At 45.5% G+C, this 21456-nt stretch overlaps 1 protein-coding gene across 1 annotated transcript; it reads left to right on the top strand.

The window, feature by feature from the left end:
• Positions 1 to 426: 426 nt before the first annotated feature.
• Positions 427 to 21456, top strand: DNASE1L3 (deoxyribonuclease 1L3). Its single transcript, XM_081794956.1, has 8 exons — positions 427 to 661; positions 7779 to 7867; positions 11280 to 11387; positions 11977 to 12089; positions 14790 to 14902; positions 17525 to 17682; positions 20883 to 20979; positions 21282 to 21456. Exons 1-8 carry the CDS (start codon positions 521 to 523, stop codon positions 21393 to 21395), a joined length of 933 nt encoding a protein of 310 aa, XP_081651082.1. The 5' UTR covers positions 427 to 520; the 3' UTR covers positions 21396 to 21456.

Below are 21456 nucleotides of genomic sequence, written 5' to 3'. Positions count from 1 at the left end.
TAGAGAGTTGGAGCCTGGGTGTGTCCAGGGACAGCTGGCTGCCAAATCCCAGTGAGGACAGAAAGCCTGGCAGGATTTCCCTCCAGCCCCCGCTTCACTGCCCCCTCACAGAAGGCTCCTGCACCCCAGCTGCCCTCCGGGGTTGTTGGCTTCCGAATTATCAATTCTCAGGGAAAGAAGGCAGATGGCATGCCACCACAGGACGGATGACCGGATGTCACAGCTGGCTCCCGGTTGGGATATGAGTGACTTTGCGGAGGATGGTGCCCAAATTACGCAGGCCGATTTCCTCACCAGAGTGACAAAAACAGGGGCTCCTCAAAGACTAGCCCCTTTTCTCCATTTCCTTGGGGAATAAAACCCATGATCTTCAGTTCCTCAGAGAAGTGAAAGTAGCAACAAGGAATCCAGTAATTCCTGTTATCTGCAGGCTTTATAAGTCAGCTGAGCCTGAAGTAGTGGCCTAGAGCCCGCACACCAGACACCGCTGCCCTCTCTCTGAAGCCAGAGGAACATCAGGATGCCTCAGCCGCCCACCTTCCTCCTGCTTCTCCTCCTTTCCACCGGCAGTGCCCTGGCCCTGAGGCTCTGCTCCTTTAATGTGAGGTCCTTTGGGGAAGCCAAGAAGGAAAACAAGAATGCCATGGATGTCATCGTGAAGGTGAGACCTTTTCCTGTCGGAAAGAGCGCTGGACCCCCCTCGCGCCCTCTCTGATGCGTTCAGACTTTAAGAGACTCAGGAGATGTTCCACTCAAGTTAGTCGCTGGGGTGAAGGTAGCAGCCGCCTTGGCATTTTGTCACAATAATGGCAGCAGTAATTCCAGTAACCACATCACCTCTCTGGGTTTCATGTCATTATCTGAACGTGAGGGTAATGCCAGTACCTCCCTGTAGGACGGTTTTGGGGAATGCTTGAGTTGGCACGTGTGAAGCCCCTAAAACAGTATCTGGCTCCCGGTTACTGAACGCCCCTGTCAGGCACTGCAAATATGTGATTTCCTTTCATCACCCTTAAAAAGGAGGATTTTTATCCCCACGAAGAAATGAACAACAAAAGGTGAAGTGACCTCATATAGGTGGTGGGTGGGTAGGTGGAGGGGAGCTGGGAGGCCAGCCCAGCCTGGTCTTTTTACCCATCAATGCAGCACAGATTTTTTTGCTAACTCTTTTCTCTCTTCTTTTCTTTCTTTCTTTCTTTTTTTTTCATTCTGTTTTGTTGCTTTTCATTTTTCTCTTTTCTTTCTTTCTCTTTTTCTTTCTTTCTTTCTCTTTCTTTCTTACTCTCCTCCCTTTATTTCTTTCCTTCCTTCTCCCTCCCATCTTTCTTTCTTTCTTTCTTTCTTTCTTTCTTTCTTTCTTTCTTCTTTTTTTCTTTCTTTCTTTCTCTCTACACCCCTCTCTTCTTCCTTCTTCACTGCCCACCTCATCAACCTTTTCCCAACTATCAATTCTTATCTTTCTCTCCACTTAGATAAGACTTCCCTTGCACAGGGCGCCTGGGTGGCTCAGCCAGTTAAGTGTCTGACTTTGGATCAGGTCATGATCTCATGGTTTGTGGGTTCAAGCCCTCTGTCAGGCTCTGCACTGAGCCTGGAGCCTGCTTCGGATTCTGTGTCTCCCTCTCTCTCTGCCCCTCCCCTGCTTGTGTTCTCTCTCTCTTCCAAAAATAAATAAATAGACCATTAAAAAATTTACATATATGTGTATATATATATATATATATATATGTGTGTGTGTGTGTGTACATACCTATGTATACACACACATATATATACATATATATGCATATATACATATATATACACACACACACACACACACACACATATATATATAAAAGACTTCCCGTGGGTATTATGACCAATGTCTGGAGATGCTTCTCACATTTCTTTAGAGTTGCTTGACTCTCTTTACCCTACAGGTTAATTTATTTTTGATGATGCTGGGAGCTGAAACCTTCCCCAGGGCTCTGTCTGGGTATTATCACCGTAGAAACCCCTGGAGGCACCAGGGTATGGTGGGAACACCAGGAGCTCTGGGGTCAGATCCCACCAGGCAGCTGTGTGAGCAAGCCCGGGAATTCCCTTCTCCTCGCTGAGCCCCTGGGCCTTTCTGAAAGTGGGCCTTACACAACCTGTAGCACCAGTTGGCCTAGAGAAATCAAGGTAGAGCCCGTGAGTGGGCAGGTGATCTCACACAGAGCTGCCACTATTGGCATTAATACACAAAGTGGATTAGAGCAAGGACTGGCATGCTCTGCTCTTACTTACATGGTCCTCTCCCTGGTTGGCCCTGCCCTTTGGACAGCACCCAACGCCTTCCAGAGATTGTTGTTCAGCCAGAAGAGCCATGCCAAGCCTGTGGGAGCCGAGACTGCCTGGCTCAACAGGAAACTTTGACATACGAGGAAACTATTTTCCCTGCTTCCTCACACAAGGGCCCGTGGAACCCGGGTACCGACTGTGTTCCCATTACCTTCCTCACTTATTCTATCCAGGCAATGTCATCAGAGTCTTAAGAGAACAAAAGACTATCTTTTGTTCCTTGGTGATTCCATTATTGGGGGCTTATTATTCCATTATTGGGGGCTCAGCACCTCCCCTGAGCGGCTGTGTCCTACAGGGCTGACGGATGGACAGCCCATCACACCAAACGCCAGGCATGGGAAAAGTCTTTGTCAAGGACTCCTTACTTTCCCCCATTGTTGCAAGACCATCCTGTAATCAGAGGTCATCCCCAAATACCTCCAGAGCCATTGAGAGCACAAACAATAAAACCCAAACCCAGGCATTCAGGAAAGTAATATTTACAGGGGCTAATGTCTAAGTACCTACTATAGGCCAGGAATTTTATATCCTTTTTTTTTTTAATGTTTATGTTTATTCATTTATTTTTGAGAGAGAGACAGCACAATCAGGGGAGGGGCAGAGACAGAGGGAGACACAAAATCTGAAGCAGGTTCCAGGCTCTGAGCTGTCAGCACAGAGCCCAACGTGGGGCTTGAACCCATGAACCATGAGCTCATGACCTGAGCTGAAGTCAGATTCTTAACTGACTGAACCACCTAGGTATTCCCAGGAATGTTATATTCTTATTATGACATAGGTGGCATTGCCCGCACTTTGTAATCCAGAAAACAGAGACTCAGAAAGAAGTGACTTACCCAGGATTCCATAGCTGTTAAGAGGAAGGATCAAGTCCAAACATATGACCCAACCATATTCGTGGAGGTGCGTTTTCCACTCTTCCATACTGGATTTATCACTTCAGAGACGAGCCCAGTTTCATCACGCTGTTGTCATTATGACCTTCATCAGGGAGGCTGGAGAGTGAGGGAGGCCTGCCGTCATCATCTTGGGTTTGCTGGCTGGCACCATGGGCAGTTTTCCAGATGCCAAACCCTGCCTGCTTCTGTCTGCTTCTTCAGTTTGTGTCCTTAACGAGCGAAGTCTGTTCAGCCCACGAACGCTCGGTGAAGGTAGACCACGTGCCAGCTGCTCTGAGGCACGCACTGGGGATAAGATGGTGGACATGGGAGGCATTGTCTCCCACAGCACATGATAATTATGATTTCAGGATTGCTTACTGTATGCTGGGTCCTTCACACGCAGTATCCAAGTTCAGCCTCACAGCCCCGCTGGTTGCATTTTGTAGACGAGACAACTGGAATTCAGAGAGGAGGAGTACATTGTCCTGGGCGTCATGGAGCAAGTGAGCAAAAGAACAAGGGCTTGGACCCAGGCCTAACTGACCCTCTCTGGGCTCTTTCCCCACCATGCTGGTTGCTCCCTGTTCAGAGGCACAAAAAAAGGTTTAATAGGCTTCTCTGGCCCCAGAGTGTTCATAGAGTTCTCCAGAGTGTCCCTTCCCTTCCCCCCAGCCCCACTCACCACACCACTTGCTGGGAGCCCCTCACTACTGGCCATGCTCAATCCCTACTCCCTCCCTCTGTGAACAGCAGCCTCAGGAAAATCTTGAGTTTCAGGTTTGGGAGGGCCTTCTGGGGGCCCTCACCTTTGGAGCCTCATTCTGAGGAGATGGAGCCCGGGGGGATCTATTTTTCCCAGCCTGAAATTGGGGCAGAGAAAACACACATCAGTGGTGGATTTGAAAACTGAGGAAAATGCTCACAATGTCATGTGAGATTTAAAAAAAAAAAAAAAAGACCCAAACCGTGTAATAAATATTGCCACTGTTTGCTGAGCGTCTTTTCTGTGCCAGGGACTAGACTGAATGTATTATTTCCATCATGTCCTTTAATCTCTATGGCAACCCCATAAGGAGGGTACTGTCCCAGTTTACAGATAAGGAATCTGGCGGTTCAAGGAACATTCGTGACTTGCTCAAGATCACACAGCTGGTGAGCGATAGAGTCAAGACATGAATCCAAGGCCATTTGATTCGATGCCTATATTTTCAACTAACAGGCTAGTTATTCTGATGCCATTTTGTAAATATGTGTAAGTATAGAAATCACATGAGAAGTGTCTGAGTGGTGGCTTTACAGGTCATCAGGTGATTTTTTATAGTCTTTTACATTTTCCAAATTTTCTACAATAAGCAACATTATTTTTATAATTAGAAAATTATAACAAAATTATTGTTTTAAGTTTATTTATCTTGAGAGAGAGGAGTAAAGAGAGGGAGAGAATCCCAAGCAGGCTCTCTGCTGTCAGTAAAGTCTGATGTGGGGCTCAATCTCACAAACCTCGAGATCATAACCTGAGCCAAGATCAAGGAGATGTGGGGCTCCAGAGCGTTTGTTATTGAGGCAAAAGGGTTGTAAACAGGGAATCTAAAAGCTCAACCCTTCAGGGGCGCCTGGGTGGCTCAGTTGTTTGAGTATCCAACTCTTGATTTCGGCTCAGGTCATGATCCCAGAGTTATGGGATCGGGCTCCAAGCTAGACATGGAGGCTGCTTGGGATTCTCTCTCTCTCCCTCTCTCTGTCCCTCACCCCCACTCAAGCACACACTTGCGCTCTCTCTCTCTCTCAGAAACAAAACAAAACAAAACGAAAAAATAAAAGCTCAACCCTTCTGCTCAGAAAAGGGAGTCTGAACTCTGGCCCATTTTTGTCCCGCGGCAATGGGTTACATTCAAAAGGGACCTTGGTCTCCGAGGAGGAGCAATCAGGGGATGTGGGGATCTCCTCCGTTGTTGAACATAGTGGTCAAGCAGGGCTCTGCAGTGGATGATCCCATTATTCACATTCACAGGGTGTTCGCATTACTTAACTGCACTGAGGCAGAGTCCTCAATTATACTATGGGGATAACAAGACGGCCAACATCCAAAGACTATTATAAAAATTTAATGAGTTGATGACAAGAGCTAACACTTATAAAGCCAGGCACCACATGAAGCACTTTATGTAAGACAATTTATTTAACTTATGTTAAATAGACTCTCACCTGTCACTTTTTTTTTTTTTTTTTTTTTGAGAAAGAGAGAGTGCGGGTGCAGGGGCGGGGCAGAGAGAGAGGGATAGAGAGCATGAGCGAGGGGGACCTTGGGAGGCGGGGCAGAGAAAGAGAATCCCAAGCAGGCTCCATGCTTGGTGTGGAGTAGCTCAGTGTGGAGCTTGAAGCAGGGCTCAGTCCCATGAGCTGTGAGATCATGACCTGAGCCAAAATCAAGAGTCAGACACTTAACCGACTGAGCCACCCAGGCGCCCCATCATCTGTCATATCTTAATAAATATTGGCCATCATCTCCTCTCCCATAATTACTTTATCCTCAAGCAGTTTCCTTTTTTTAATAACACTTTAATTTTTTAAAATTAGAAAGGTATCATTTTTTAAGTTAAAAAATTTTAATTTCTAACTTAATTTTATTAAGTTAAAAATGGTCATTATGGACTACTTTGAACATATAGAAGCATATAAAGAAGAAAAAAAATATCAGCTGTTACCCTATCACTTGAAGATAAGAGCTATTGGCATTTAGGGCATTTTATGGGCATTTTTCTATGCAAAAATAAATACATAAAACTGCATCTGGCGGTGCCTGGGTGGCTCAGTTGGTTAAGCGTCTAACTTCGGCTCAGGTCATGATCTCATGGTTCGTGGACTTGAACATGTGTTCACAGCTGTCAGCTGTGAGCTGGCTTCGGATTCTGTGTCTCCCTCTCTCTCTGCCCCTCCCCCGTTCACACTGTGTCTCTCTCTGTCTCTCAAAAATAAATAAATGTTAAAAAAAAATTAAAAACTGCATCTGTTTTGCAGCATGGAGACTGCCCTGTATCACCAGTTTTGTATTCTGCCTTTATATTGGAAGTATTTCACATGTTGTTAATATTCTTTTAAAACATGACTTTTAATGCTACATAATGTCCTATGCCATGTTTACAACATCTTTCATTTAATGCTTTTCTATTTGGGGATACTTAGGTTGTTTCCAAGTTTTTGTTGTGCTATTGCAATGCCTCTTCCTCTTTGATCTGTACAAGTAATAATAATAGCGATAATAATTTCATGTGTGGCTCCAAATGCCTAGCACTGTTCTAAGGACCCATTTAATCCTCCAGCAAACTTGTGAGGGAATAACTGGCATCATTCCAATTTATAGATGAAGAAACTGAGGTGCAGAGAAGTAGTAGATATTTCTTTATAATAGAAGACCTTCCTCAAAGGGGGAAAACTAGGCCAAAGAATAAGTACATACTCCAAGACTTTTGATACATACTTTAAAGTGCCTTCCAGAAAGGTCTGACAGAGACCAGTGACTAAATCAGCAAGGTGGCTCGGTGGCAGGACCCAGCTCTCCCTGATGTTTTAACAGCATGGTAGGCTTTGTAGTCACAAGAACCCGAATTCAAATCCTGACTCTACCATCTATACTGGCTGTGTGACTTCAAACTTTTCACTCAAACACTCTGAGCCTGGTTTTCTCCTGAGGTTAGTGAGCCAATAATCATAGTTCTCTCACAGTGTTGGTGAGGCTTATGGTAGGCTCACAATAAATGTTAGCCCTTGTAATTTTTATTATTATTATTTTGTTGCCAGGTGAACTGGGGAGACCCATATCCATACTGGCACCTCTCACGTACTAAGAGTTTAAGAAATATTTATTATTATTATTATTATGGTGATTATTCAAGCAAAAAAAAAAACAAGATATAGGACATGTGATCATAGGCTCTGGATTCAGATTGCCTAGATTTGCATTCTGCCTTGGCCATTTTCTAGCTGAGTGACTTTGGATAGTTTACTCGGTTTTCCTGGAGCCCCAGGCTCCTCATCTTTAAAACGGACATAACTGAAAAGAAATAAACATTAAAAGGTGTGTGGGGGGGGGCTCCTGGGTGGCTCAGTCAATGGTGAGTTCGATCCCCACGTTGGGTGTAGAGATTACTTAAAAATAAATTATTTTTAATGTTTTATTTTATTTTTGAGACAGAGAGAGACAGAACATGAACAGGGGAGGGGCAGAGAGAGAGGGAGACACAGAATCAGAAGCAGGCTCCAGGCTCTGAGCTGTCAGCACAGAGCCCAACGCAGGGCTTGAACTCACGAACCGTGAGATCACAACCTGAGCCAAAGTTGGATGCTTAACCGACTGAGCCACCCAGGCACCCCTAAAAATAAATTTTTTAATCAAATAAAATAGACATCAAAATACGACCGGCCTCACAAAGTTCTTCACTTATTTCAGTGATAAAATTCATTACTTTAACAAAGCACCAATCCTATACCTAAAACATAGTAAGTGCCCAATAAAAGATTTTATTACTTGCAGTAAATGGCCTGAAACACCTGGGAATTCTGTCTTCACAGGTCATCAAACGCTGTGATATCATACTCCTGATGGAAATCAAGGACAGCAACAACATTATCTGTCCCATGCTGATGGACAGACTAAATGGGTAAAGACGGGGCTCCTGGACCCTCTGCAGACTCAAGGTCAACTGCAAGGACACCTGAAAAGCCTCAGGAATTGAACCAAGGGTGAAAGCCAGCACTCACCCTGACTACCAAGTCACATGACCAACACTGCCCACACTTCCAACTCCATTAGCCAAAGTCCTGAGAACTTTCAACCAGCTAGTTTTAATATGATAAAGTAAAATAGAGGGAACAAATGAGGAGCCAGGACAGAGAGAGAAACAAAAGAGACAAGGGGCTGAGCTTAGAACTACTGTTATAAAAAAAAGGTTGAGTGCAAATATGAAGCTATGGTATGCCCGCAGGCTGGAATATTATGTAGCCATTAAAAATCATGATCACTACAGAATAGCTTAGAGCTAAATATTCCAGCATGGAAAGATGGCTGCAGTATATTGAAAACAGCAGGTTCAGAACCTTAGGTAGAGTAGCCCATTTTAGTAATCACATTACACTATACATGAATAAGCATGTGTTTGAGTTTGCATGAGCCTAGAGGAAAGACTGGAAGAATGTGCCCAAACCATTAATAGTGGTTACTTCTGGGCCAGGGGAGTGGGTGTGATTGGAGGACCATTGTGGAGGCAGTCAGTGAAGAAATGCAGGATATTTACTTTTTATTTTATATATTTCTATATGATTTGAATAGCTTACAAAAAGCCTGATTTTACAACTTCAAAAAAAAAACCCAAAAGATAATGTCCTCAAACATTTTTAAATTACGTTGGATTATATTTGTGATTTATATTCTTTCTCAAAGAATAATCAGCAAACCCACCCACCTGAAAATCATCCCAATGTGAGTTAAAAAGGCATATTCAAGGGGCACCGGGGTGGCTCAATTGGTTGGGCAACTGACTCTTGATTTCGGCTTAGACCATGATCTCCCGGTTTGTGAGTGTCAGCCCCGCATTGGGTTCCACACTGTCACAGTGCAAAGCCTGCTTGGGAATCTCTGTCTCTCTCCCTCTCTCTCTGCCCCTCCTGTGCACTCTCTCTCTCTCCCAAAATAAATAAATAAACTTAAAATTTTTATTTTTTTAAAATATTTTGTTAATGTTTATTCACTTTTTGAGAGACAGAGACAGAGTGCAAGCAGGGCAGGGGCAGAGAGATGAGGGAGACACAGAATCCGAAGCAGGCTCCAAGCTCTGAGCTGTTAGCACAGAGCCTGACACGGGGCTCGAACCTACAAACTGTGAGATCACGACTTGAACCAAAGTTGGACACTTAACCAACTGAGCCACCCTGGTACCCCTGTTATTATTATTATTTTTTAAATAAATGAATGGTCAATCCAGCCTCATTCAGCCTGGGAGGAAATCTTGGACACTCTCCTTCACACAGAGGGTCCCCTGGGCTGGTTCCCCCTTCTCCGGGGCTCATTTTCTCATCTGGAAATATGGAGTTGGGCTGAGCTTCTCCATTCAGCCTCAGCAGCTCTTCTCTTTCCAGATCTGATCTTTGATGATGGAAAAGGGAGTTTAGTGCAAGGGTCAGGCGCCTACACTCAACTCAGACCACTTGTGTTTGGATTTTGACTCTGCTATGACTTCGGGCAAGTTACTCACCCTCTTTGCACCTCATTTTCCCTGTGTATAAAATGGGACTGGTAATGGAACCCATCTTCCTGGAATGTGGTGCTGATTAAATCCTGCATATAAGTGTTTGGGCTGTGCCTGGTCTGTAGCAGTGACCAGTCAGGGCTGGTGGTGTCTATTACTAGTAAAAGGAAGCAAATTATGATGACAAATGATGGTCCCAAGGGCCGCATGTAACAGCTGCCATCGGTGCCCTAACTACATGCCAGGCATCCAGTTAATCAATTTACGTGTGCTATTTCATTCACTCCCACAACAGCTTTGTGGGGTGGGTACTATTACTGTTTCCCTTATAGCTGAGGGAACTGAGGAACAGAGAGAAGGGACTTGCCCAAGTTCACCCAGCCAGTAAATCGTGGAGCTTACCTTTGAACCTGGGTCATTTCTGACTCCAAAGCTGGTGCTCTATTCTGAACCTCCTGAGCTTTCCTTAGAGGGACTCTGGTCAGTTTTCAGAAGTACGAGGGGACAGGGGCTCTATGCCCCTCCCCACAGCCAGCCTGGATTGAGTCTTCCCACCCCAACTGGCCTCAGTTGTCCCAGCCCCCCTAGACCATGCCACTGACTCCAGGCAGAAGCAGGCCTGTTTGTCCCCTTATCCCTCGTAAGCCAACAGGAGCCTTAGTCACCTCACAGCTGAGTCACGGCAAGAATTTTGCCAACCCAAAATTTGGTAGGCTAGATTCAGAACAAGGTCAACTTTCCCAAACTGGAAGCCCAGTGGAATCCAACGTCCACATTCCTCAGGCCCCAGTAGCCAGACCTGCCTTAGAATATGTATCTAGTGGCACCTTGATGGTTCAGTTGGTGAAATGTCTGACTCTTGATTTCGGTTCAGGTCATGATCTCATGGTTCGTGGGATCAAGCCCCACGTTGGGCTCTGCACTGACACTGAGGAGCCTACTTAGGATTCTCTCTCTCTTAAGATAGATAAACTTAAAAAAAAAAAAAAAAGAATATGTACCTAAAGTCCTAGGAATTTCTGTAGGGCCTAGGTTGGGCCCTAAATGCTCCTTCTGCTACTAAACCTGAGAATATGCTATAGCTTAGACATGCCCTAGATCTTTCTGTGGGCAAATGGGTTAGACTGTGCCAGGCACTGCCCAGGGTGAGTTATCAGCAGGTTTGGCAAACACATGGAGAGTCAAGTTTCCCTGGCGTAAATGAGGGGTAGAGGTAATGGGACTTCACATTTGTATCGCCAGCCCCCAGAACATAAACAATAGCTGGTCTGAAATCATAGTTCTAGGACTTGTGAGAAAATGCTTGAGGGTTTTCAGAGCAGGAGTGAATGTCCAATGAAAACGTTACTAGGAATTCTGCATATGATAAATGTTCAGCAGTAGTGCATGGACAGGGTGACCTGATAAGGTTTCCTCCACCAGGAAGTATGAGGTCAGCCCCAGCCATGAGCCAGAGTGAGATATGGAGCAGATTCTGGCCTGAAGCTTCTATGGTCTCAATAATGTCCCACAGGTGCAGGGCAAAGGGTGTGGATTTGGAGTATGTAGGATCTGAGTTCAAATCCCAGCTCTGCACTTGCAAACTATACAAGGTGGGTAACAACAGTACCCATCTTCTAAGGGTAAGAGTTAATGGCTGTCAAGATCCTGGAAGATGTCACATTCCCAGTCAATGGTGGCCCTTCTTATTAGACCCCAAGGTTATGATGAACGGTAACCCTTCTCCATGATGCCATTGGTGATATGGATACAGAGTGAAGATAGGGGAACATGCAATAGGGGGATGTTTATTTTTTAAGATGCATAATGTAAAATCTCTGCATTTTAGAAATTCAAGAAATTCAAGAAATTCAAGAAAAGGCATAATGTACAACTATGTGATTAGCTCTCGCCTTGGAAGAAACACATATAAAGAGCAGTATGCCTTTCTCTACAAGTGAGTATAGCCTATGCTTCCTGGAATGTGGTTCACTTATAAATGATGACTGTGAATTGAATCAAAATGCTTATCTTTTCTTCAAAACCAAATGTTGACCTCTAACCAGTTCTCAATATTGATCAAAATAATTGCTGTCAAATTGACTCTGAAGCAAAGCATTACCTCTTCAAACTAAAGAGTACAAGCAGCTTCCTAACACCTAATTTGTTGGTTGAGTCAGTGACTGCCTGGTCAGGAGGGTCAGGAGTTCTTTATCCTCCCTCATCAAGTCCTGGCCCAGGGATGGAAACCTGAGTTGCCCAGCATGGCTGTCTCTGAAACTTCAGAGTTTTGTCTTCTTCCTTCAGTAATTTGTTCTAAATCTGAACATTAACTTGTGGGTGCCCCAGATAAGTGGTACTGCTCAGATCTCCAGCTTTCAAAGGGTCCTGGCCATGGAGAAGAGTAGATGGAGACTTGTTCTCGGGTGAAAGATCCCTTGCAGGGCAAGAGCCTGCCTGGGGGGCTAATGAAGCCATGTCTCTGCTTCTTGAATGAAGACGTCAACTGACTCAGCTGGAAGTGCTTCCTATTTTTTCTCCCCTAGGGAAAAGCTACTGTCTGTGAAGAAACGCTACCTCTACCATGACTATCAGGCTGGAGACACAGATGTATTTTCCAGGGAACCCTTTGTGGTCTGGTTCCAGTCACGCTACACCGGTGAGACCCAAGGCGCCAGTTGTGAATAACCTCCCTGTGATCCCATGAATGGACAATAGCCCCAGATGTGAGCGGGGGTCCCAGGGTTTATGCAGCATTGTTAGGGAGGCATCAGACTTGAGATGGCCATTGAGAACGTCTGATACTTCAGTGTTAGGGATGCAGCCTGGCTTCTCAGAATGCCAAGACCTCCTCCCTTAGAATGCACCTGAAGTCAGTGGTAACTCCACTCTTGTTGGAGCAGTTAGGCTGATGGAAATTATTTACTGCAGTTCTTGAGTTGCAGTCAAGCATAGCTTCGTTCTGAAAAATCGCAGTGGTGGCCAGCAGAAATGAACCCCAAACTAAAGTCTCCCTCTGCCTCTAGTAATGACATGGCAAAGTCCTCCAAGGACTGGGTATAGAGGGGAAATCCAAATGATTGCTCCCTTAACTTTGACAACAACTACACTTATATAAGCCACTAACAAGTATTGATCCCTGATTAGTGCCAGGTTCCTGCAACCTTGCAACACCCTGCAGGTTAAGACCTAGGATTGTCTCCACTTTTACATTTGAAGAAGCCAAGGTTCGAATAGGTGGAGTCACTTGCCCAAGGTCACCCAGCAGCTCTTGACATGAATGAGCAGGGCTGTAACCCAAGCCACTATCTTGGGAGCACATACTCTTAACCACAGTGCATCTTGAAATGGAAAGTCAAGAATTAATTTGATTTGCAGATTGAAGCTATATAGAATCCAATATCTTTTCAGGACCTACTACGTGCCATGGTCTGTTCCAGGCACTGACCAAGGCAGACAAAACCCCTGCCCTAGTGAAGTTATGTTGTAGTAGGCAAGACAGATAATGACCAAATAAATAAATGTATGTGAGCATGTACCCCCAAATTTATACTACACAAATATAAACACCCTGAACGATGAAGTTAACTATTCCCACCCTGGCTAATTAGTACTTCAGGAAAACCAACATGGAAGAAAGGTGGAGGAATTTCCAGTAGAAGAAGAGAAGGATCTGGGGGCTATTTAGGACAGAAATGCACGTCAGAGAGCATGTGTAACAGCTTCATCGTGCACACAATTCACACTTAGCTGACTAGAGCAGTGTTTGGAGAGCACCCTGCACCCCGCCCCAAGTGATTATTTCTTCTCCGAGACAGTCTTCAGCTACACACAGCTAAACATTGCTAAACAAACCTGTTTGTCTTGGGCCTCCACCTTTTCACCCTTCTCTATCTCTCCTCCCCTAGGATGGCACTTCAGCCATGCCCTGTTTAGAGTTTTTTTTAATTTATTTATTTTGAGAGAGCGAGGGGGAGGGGCATGGATGGGGAAGGCAGAGAGACCTAGAGACAGAATCCCAAGCAGGCTCTGCTCTGTGCTGGCAGCGCAGAGCCCAACGCAGGGCTTGAACTCACAAACCATGAGATCATGGCCTGAGCTGAGACCAAGAGTTGGACGCTTAACCGACTGAGCCACCCAGGTGCCCTCCTGTTTGGAATTTTCTATCTTGTACAAGGAAACATTATGTCCCCTGTATTTGAGATTAAAGATAGAGTTAGCCATTCATCTATCTTTTTTCCCTTTTATTCATTTACTCATTCATTCATTCATGTATTCAATCAACAGTTTTGAGCATCTCCCATGTGCCAGGTGCTGTGCTAGGTGCTGGAGCCAAGAGGGTGAGCAAGGCAGAACTCAGGTTCCAGTGGGCCAAACTCAGAAGCACAGCAAGTAATCTCAGGGCACGAAGGAAATAAAAGCAGGGTGCATTCCATAGTGGGGCGAGGGACCAACCCAATTTAGGTGACATTGGGTTGTGACCTGAAGAAGCCAGTCACAGAAGACTGGGGAAAGGGCCATTCTGAGGGGAGGTGCCAGTAAGCTCAGAGGTGGAAAGGAGTTGGGATGTGTAGGGAGACCAGAGAGAGGATGGGGGGTGGAGTGGAGGCCTGAGAAGAGTGAGAAATAAGGCTGGGGGGTAAGTGCAGGGTCCTGGAGACAGGCTGCAGGCTCTGAGTCCTGACTTTCCATTGTGTGACCTGAGCAGTGATTCCCAACAGCCCCTAGCTCCCGAGTAGGCCTGGGGACCCAGGCACAGGACGAGGGAAAGCTGGGGGAAGAGGCATTCAGAGCACAACAGCTCCATTGCCAGGTGGGCGAGGCTCAGTTCCAAGGCTCCCTCTGTCCCTCCTGGTGGGGGGAGGTTTTCAGATATTTCACAAAAGGCCACTTTCTTTTTTAAATAATGTTTGGGGTTTTTTTTTTTTTTCCTGATTACAAAAGAAGCATAAACTAACAAGCCTCCTTTTTTTTTTTTTTAATTAGAAAAAAGTTTATTCTTTAGTACAAAAGCCAAACAGGCTTGACTTATTAGTTTTTAAAAAGTAGAGAATATAATTTTTCAAAAAATGAGAAAATAAAAACACCCACAATACCAGCAAGCAGTACTGTCTACTGGCTTTCTCTTAGCTCTGCAGGTGAGTGGGAGAAAAGAGGCTTTCATGTACTGAAAATGCCGGCCTAATCGTCCTAAGAACAGTCATATCTCAGCCACCGGCTGGACCCTCTAGAAATGAGGGGACCCAGACAATGCAGGCTGGGCCTTCTAGGGGGACAGTCTGTTTCCCTTCAGCAGTGTTCATGGAACCTTCCTCTGTTCAGGGAAGTGTGTGACCTCTGCCTCTTTCCTGTTCCTCAGTTGTCAAAGACTTCGTGATTGTCCCCCTGCACACCACCCCTGAGACCTCCGTTAAAGAGATTGATGAGCTGGCTGATGTCTACACGGATATGAAACGTCGCTGGAAGGCGGAGGTGATGACCCTCTGTGTCTGTTGAATTCCTGTCTAGCAGAGGCAGAATGTGGTTCTGGGGAGGGATGAGGGACTCCCCAGGAGGGTGGGGGGTGGGGCAGGACCTGTGCAGACCCCCACTATTTTAGAGCCTCACCTCTGCCTTAAATACCCTTCTTGCTAAATTTGCCTGGGTACTGTCCACGTGGGTCTCAGCAATTCGTACACTGCTCCCCTAATAATGGCTGCCCAAAATCACTGGGTGAATAGCTATTGCCAGGCCACACTGAGGCTGAACATGCACAGGTTGATTTAATCCTCCCAATAACTCCATGAAGTAACTACCTTTCTCATTCTCACTCTGCAATGAGAACAGTGAGACACAGAGGGATCAAGAGTCCTTCACTGCAGGTGATGACTCTCAAATTGGTTCATGAAAGGAAGAGCAATTTATTGGTTTATGTGACTAAAATGTCCAGAAGTAGTTCAGGCATAGCTGGATCCAGGGCTCAGACAAAGTAATCAGGGCTTGGCTTGTCTGTTTCTTTCCATCTCTTTGCCTTCCTTTCCTCTGGGTGGGCTCCACCCTTGGGAAGGGAAGATGGCCACCAGCAGCTTCCAGACCCAGTGGTCTGAGACAGATTTTCTGTGTCACAATACAATAAGTTTCTCAGGATTGGGTCCCATTGGCCCTGATTGGGTCATTCATCCATCCCTGAACCAACCACTGCGATCAGCTCTGGTTAAGAAGCTCTGATTTGTTAAATCAGTGTGAGCTTCAGCCCAATCTCACAGACTGGGGTGAAGGAGGAAAGTAGTTTCCCAAATAATCAAGGGGTGCTATTCTCACAGAAAGGGAATACATCCACCATCCGTCTCGGCCTCATCTGGAAAACGGGGATGTCACCCGCTGTGGCTATGAGGGCCTGTGAAAGCTCTTGGCAAATATGGAAGTGTTCCAGAGGGCTCTTCCTCATTCCTCTTTCCTCCTTTTGGGATGTGATTCCAGTGACCTCCCCTTCCCCCCTCCTCAGTTCCACTGTTCAAACTGCAAAATGAGTCAAGGAAAGTGTGGACACAGAGCTAGGACATGGAGAGCACCAGTGTGTAATTCATTGCTTATTTGTAAAAAGCAAGACAAGAGAAAGACTCATCCATTCCTAAAATTCTGAATTCATTCATTCACACAACAAGAATTTACTGAGCATCCATTACATGTCAGGCACTAGGGAGACATCGGTGGCACAAGAGTGAACAAGAAGGCCGTCTTGTGCTGAGGGCCCTTCAGTGAGACAGATCAGGATTTAATTCTTGACTTTACCACTTGAGCCCATAAGTTGAGTGGCCTAGAACTTGTCACTTTATCCCTCTATCCTGTTTCCCTTCTACCTTCTAGTGTTTATTGTGAGATTTAATTTAAACTTTATGAAACATTTAATGCTTGGCCTGACAGGCGGTACATGCTCAGCAAATCATGCCTATAACAATAGGAGCTGGTGGTCACTCGGGTTAAGGATGACATTCTGACCTCGGCCGCGCCCATCAATCTCAGGGAAAACCATGGTCTCTGAGGTCAAAATAAAATGTTTTTGAAGAAAACTCTAAAGTCAGCAACAGCCCCAAACAACAGCACTGGCAAGGAAACCTGACGCTTCCTCTGGATTGAGGAATATTAAAATCCTGTTCCAAGAGCTCTGAAGGGAAAAACACTTCTAAGACAGGAGGTTCTGCTGGTGGCCTCGGGGCAGGGGTGGACAACTCACTCTGTCACCTCCTTCCTTTCAGGCTCTTCCTACTTCCTCAGTAGACAGAATTTCCACAGGAGTGAGTTCCCAACTTCCAAACAATAGGACAGAAAAGCAGGGTGCCAAAGGTGTCAAATTAGCCACCCAAATTCATCTGTCCTGCTCGGAAACAAAAGGCGTTGGTACATCCATATGTTTATCCTCTACAGTAGTTTGAGCCAGAGAGATTTGAGGGAGATAAATGAGCTGGATTCTTTGATCCCCACCTAACTCCGCAAGCTGAATTAGAGGGACACAATGACTAAGAACAGGAGGGAAGGGCCACAGCAAACATCCTCCTTCCCAGTGAGAACACCTTCCCTTGTACGTTCTCCCCTGACAAATACTCATCAAAACTGTCACTCAGTTTTAAACTCTAAAAAAAAAAAAAAGAAAGAAAAAGACCTTGTATTACTTTGCCAAGTGCAGCCAAAGACTGGGTGACTTAAACAACAGAAATGTATACCCTCACAGCCCTAGAAGCTGGATGTCTAAGGTCAAGGTGTCAACAGGCTTGGTTTCTCCTGAGGCTTCTGTCCACGGTCTTCCGTCCATGTCTCTCTGTGTCCCAATCTCTTTTTATGAGGACACCGGCCATATTGGATTAGGGGCCACCCCTATAACCTCATTTTACCTTAGTCACCTCTTTGAAGGCCTTTCTCCAGATACAGTCACATTCTAAGGTATCGTGTGTTAGGACTTCAATATACGAATTTGTAGGGGTGGGGGGAGGGCACAATTTAGCCATAACAGACCCCGTTGTTTGCTGAGTATGGGAGGTGGGGCCATTGCTAGCAGTTCTGAACAAAAGCATTGGCAATAATACACACAAGGTGACGGTTCCAAATAACGTCTTTCAGAATTTCATTTTCATGGGTGACTTCAACGCCGGCTGTAGCTATGTGCCCAAGAAGGCCTGGAAGAACATCCGCTTGAGGACTGACCCCGGGTTTGTTTGGCTGATAGGGGACCAAGAGGACACCACAGTCAAGGAGAGCACCAACTGTGCATATGACAGGTAGGAGGCACCTGCCTGACTCCAGCTAGCCCATCCAGTGCTTGGTATGCATCAGGAAAGGTGCCTTGCTCTGGGCAGAGGAAGAACCTGGCTTGCAGCGCTGAGTCAATTAGACTTCAGGCCCGGCCATTGGGTACTTGTGCAGTGTGCAAACTGCATGGCCGTGTCCGGGAGCCCTGAGCATTGCAGGTTAACTGTGGCTAGTGCAGGCTTTGGTGTGAGACAGGTCTGGATTCAAATCCTGCCTCTACCATTTCATGTATCTGTGCATATGTCTGTGTCTTTGCTTCCTCATCTGTAAAATGGAGATTGCAGTCATGCCTCATTCATGGAGCCACGATGAGGATTAGATGAAGTAGTATATGTCTTCTCACACAATGCCTGGCATATGGTAAGCGTTCCATACATTCACCGGCTGTTAATTATTTCATCACAAAGACATACCACAATGCATTCACTCAAATCCCCTGTCATTGGGCTTAGGTTATTACCAAGAGTTTCCTGGTAGAAACACTGCTGAAGTGAACATTCTATACATGTACTTTGTGCATATATTTATGAATTCCTCAGGGTAAAACTAAAAATGAGACAAGTAAGTAAAAAGGTATTTACCTTTTTTTTTTTTTTTTTTGAGAGAGAGGGTACAAGTGAGAGAAGGAGAGGGAGAGAGAGAGAGAGAGAGCAGCAGGGCTCACCCGGAGCGAGGCTCAAACTTATGAGCTGTGAGATCATGAGTCAAAGTCAGAGGCTTAACCTACTGAGTCACCCAGGCACCCAGCGTACTTACTTTTTTAAAACTTTTGCTACAGGGGTGCCTGGGTGGCTCAGTCAGTTAACCCTCTGACTTTGGTTCAGGTCATGATCTCACAGGTTCGTGGGTTCAGGTCATGATCTCACAGTTTGTGGGTTCGAGCCCTGCATCAGGCTCTGTACTAACAGCTCGGAGCCTGGAACCTGCTTCAGATTCTGTCTCTGTCTTTTCTCTGCCCCTCCCTGCTTGTGCTCAGTCTCTCAAAAATAAATAAAATGTTAAAAAAGAAATTAAAAAAAAACTTCTGTTACATATTCCTAAATGCAAACACATACCTGTAAATAATAGCATTCTAGGGGCTCCCGATTGGCTCAGTGAGTAGAGCACTCGGCTCTTGATCCCGGGGTGTGAGTTCAAGCCCCATACTGGGTGTAGAGATTGAATGAAAAAAAAAAAAAGTAAATGATAACATTCTCTCACAGTTGTAACATCTCCCTGGGGAATTTCAATCAGCTCTCACTTTTGTTTCTTAAACTGAGACGTGGGGAAGGCACTTGAATTGTGTGCATGTTCATGATCTCCCCACCCACAGCAGAGACCACAGGCTGGGAAATCCGCTGTGACCGCAGTTCCCAGAGTTCAGCCTGCCTCCGAGGAAGCAGGAGACGGCTTCTGCCAGAAGACAGCTGTTCTCACTTCTCTAGTTTTGAGGTCTGGCTTTCATTTCCATCCGTGACCTCCTTTGTTCCTCTCGGAGCTTTCAGGGTTGGTGTGTCCTTTGCAGAAGTCACTGCTCCAGCTCTCAAGAGTGGAAACAGCCCTAGCACTGGGGAAAGCGGAATCAAGGCAGGAGGGTTACAAGAGGCCGAGCTCGCAGGTGCCTGCCTCCTCTCTCTCACTTTGACCACTTGCCAACAAAGCTGGTTGGAGTAGGCCACTCACCCACCAGCCTGTTCACCCACCAGCCTGTTCACCCACCTGCCTACTCACATGCAGTTGTGCATTGACCGTGGGCAGGTCAAGAACCTTCTGCACCCCTGACCAACAAGAGGGAGGTGATTGAAAATAATGAAGCAGAGAACAGTGAATCACAGGGAAAGATGTTCACGTAAGATTGGGTGGGGTGGGGGGACAGGTTAAAAAAAGATGTTTACTGAAAGAACCTCAGTTTTATACACATATATGCCAAAGGATGGCAGGATTACATGTGCTTTTTTTTTTTTTTAATTTCTCATTTTGCTGCTCTGAATTTTCTGTTTTCCGTACAAGCATATATCTTTTAGGGTTTTTTAAAAAGGCATATAAATTTCTGACAAGGAGAGTAAAATGAAATGGTCTCAATTCCAGTCTCCGTTCCGTGTTCAGATATTTATTGAACACCTCCCATGAGCTGTGCTCTGCTGGACACAAAAGATGTCAAGAGCTGGCCTGTGCCACGCCTCGGGAAAGACTTCAACGGCCTGCACACATATAGAGGAGTCAGAAATGGGGGTCTTAACGATGTTGCTCTCTACTCTCTGGGTCTGAAGGATGGCTCTAAGAAATCTCCGGCCGAAGGTGAAGAGTTCACTTGGGGACTGAATTCAAAGTTAACCCCGGTGGTATGGTAGCAAACACAGGAAACCAAGTCACAGGTCGGACTCAGGGAAAGCTTGGTGGAGAGGCATGAACTGGCAGTGTGACTCACCTTGTCCTTGTTCAGTCAGTGGGTTGGAGCCATGCAGACCCCGACTCATCACTCCACCTGGGATACATTAGAGTCCATGTTTCCCAGACTCATTTAGCTACCATGTTCCCGGTGTTTGTTATCACCCCAAAGCAACCATACTATGGTTTTTGTCTGTATTTGTCTTTAAGTCCATTCATTTCTAATGAAATAAATTAATTTTTAAAGGAAATTTCATGTTAAGGTGAGAAACAATATCCTTTGTTGTAAATTGAAAATAGCGAAAAATAAGCCCTGTGAAAATCAAACCATGTTAAATTCTGCCTTAGTTCTCTCGCTTGCAGAATGCTTGCTGACTCCAGCCTGCTCTGTCTTGGTCAAAATGGGAGCTTAGGGGGTTATTAAAGATAAGCCGGTACCTTTCTCTATAATCAAATCAAGAAAAGTGAAAAATAACTGTGAAGGGAAAAATATTCTCACTATGCAAGTCACCGGTACTTGACTTGGTGTGGTGTCCACGTATCATTTATAATCTTCTCCTCCACCATCAGGGCTAACTGCCCACACAGGGAAACACTGTTTTGGAGCCCATGGGGCCACGGCAGGGCTTGGTCCCATTTCCCAGTCTGAGGCATTGTCCTAAGGGTCACCAGGTCTGCACTTTGAACATCACTCGGAAGAGCCAGGCTGCTCAGTCCATTCCAGATGTCAAACAGGAAATTTGGTTGGTCTCAGAAATCAACAAGGTGGATTAATGTGACTGTCTTCCCTCCCCTTTTCCAGGATCGTGCTTCGAGGACAAGAGATCATCAGCTTTGTTGTTCACGGATCAAACAGAACCTTTGACTTCCAGAAAGCTTATGGGTTGACCAAAGAGGAGGTACAGCTGCCCTCTTGTCTTTCTGTGCCACTGTCCTGGGAAGATGAGTTGGTGTCACCCTTTGAGGCCACCACTGGAGACACAACACTGGGCCATTGGACCTTGAGTCTCAAAGCCCATGATTCTGTGACTTGAAGACCTGTCTCAATTTCTGATTGAGCTGGTCCAGGGATGATGCTCACCAGTGTGTGTTCTGTTGGGTGACTTTAGGCCTTTTGTCTTCCCACTTTGAACCTGAATTTGTTCAGCACTAAAATGAGAGTCTCTTAATCCCCAAATTTATCTCCTTTTTCTCTTTATAGGCCTTGGATGTCAGCGACCACTTTCCAGTTGAATTTAAACTACAATCTTCAAGGGTCTTTGCCACCAACAAAAAATCTCTCTCTCCAAGGAAGAAAAAGACCCGTCACTCCTAGATACAAGAATGCCATTTTATTAACCATTTCTTGCTTCTAAATAAAACAGCTTTAACAGGTA

The sequence above is a fragment of the Panthera onca genome, chromosome A2 (genome assembly GCF_046562875.1).
Source record: "Panthera onca isolate mPanOnc1 chromosome A2, mPanOnc1 haplotype 2, whole genome shotgun sequence".
Lineage (NCBI taxonomy): Eukaryota > Metazoa > Chordata > Mammalia > Carnivora > Felidae > Panthera > Panthera onca.
The sequence above is the reverse complement of the archived record's forward strand: the minus strand, read 5'-3'. Positions and strand labels throughout refer to the sequence as shown.

Excerpts from the sequence above, each read along its gene's own strand:
- DNASE1L3 (XM_081794956.1), top strand. The coding sequence starts at position 521 with ATGCCTCAGCCGCCCACCTTCCTCCTGCTTCTCCTCCTTTCCACCGGC. Across the intron at positions 11,388-11,976 it reads CAGTATGCCTTTCTCTACAA|GGAAAAGCTACTGTCTGTGA; the intron begins GTGAGTATAGCC and ends TTTCTCCCCTAG. Across the intron at positions 20,980-21,281 it reads ATGGGTTGACCAAAGAGGAG|GCCTTGGATGTCAGCGACCA; the intron begins GTACAGCTGCCC and ends TTCTCTTTATAG.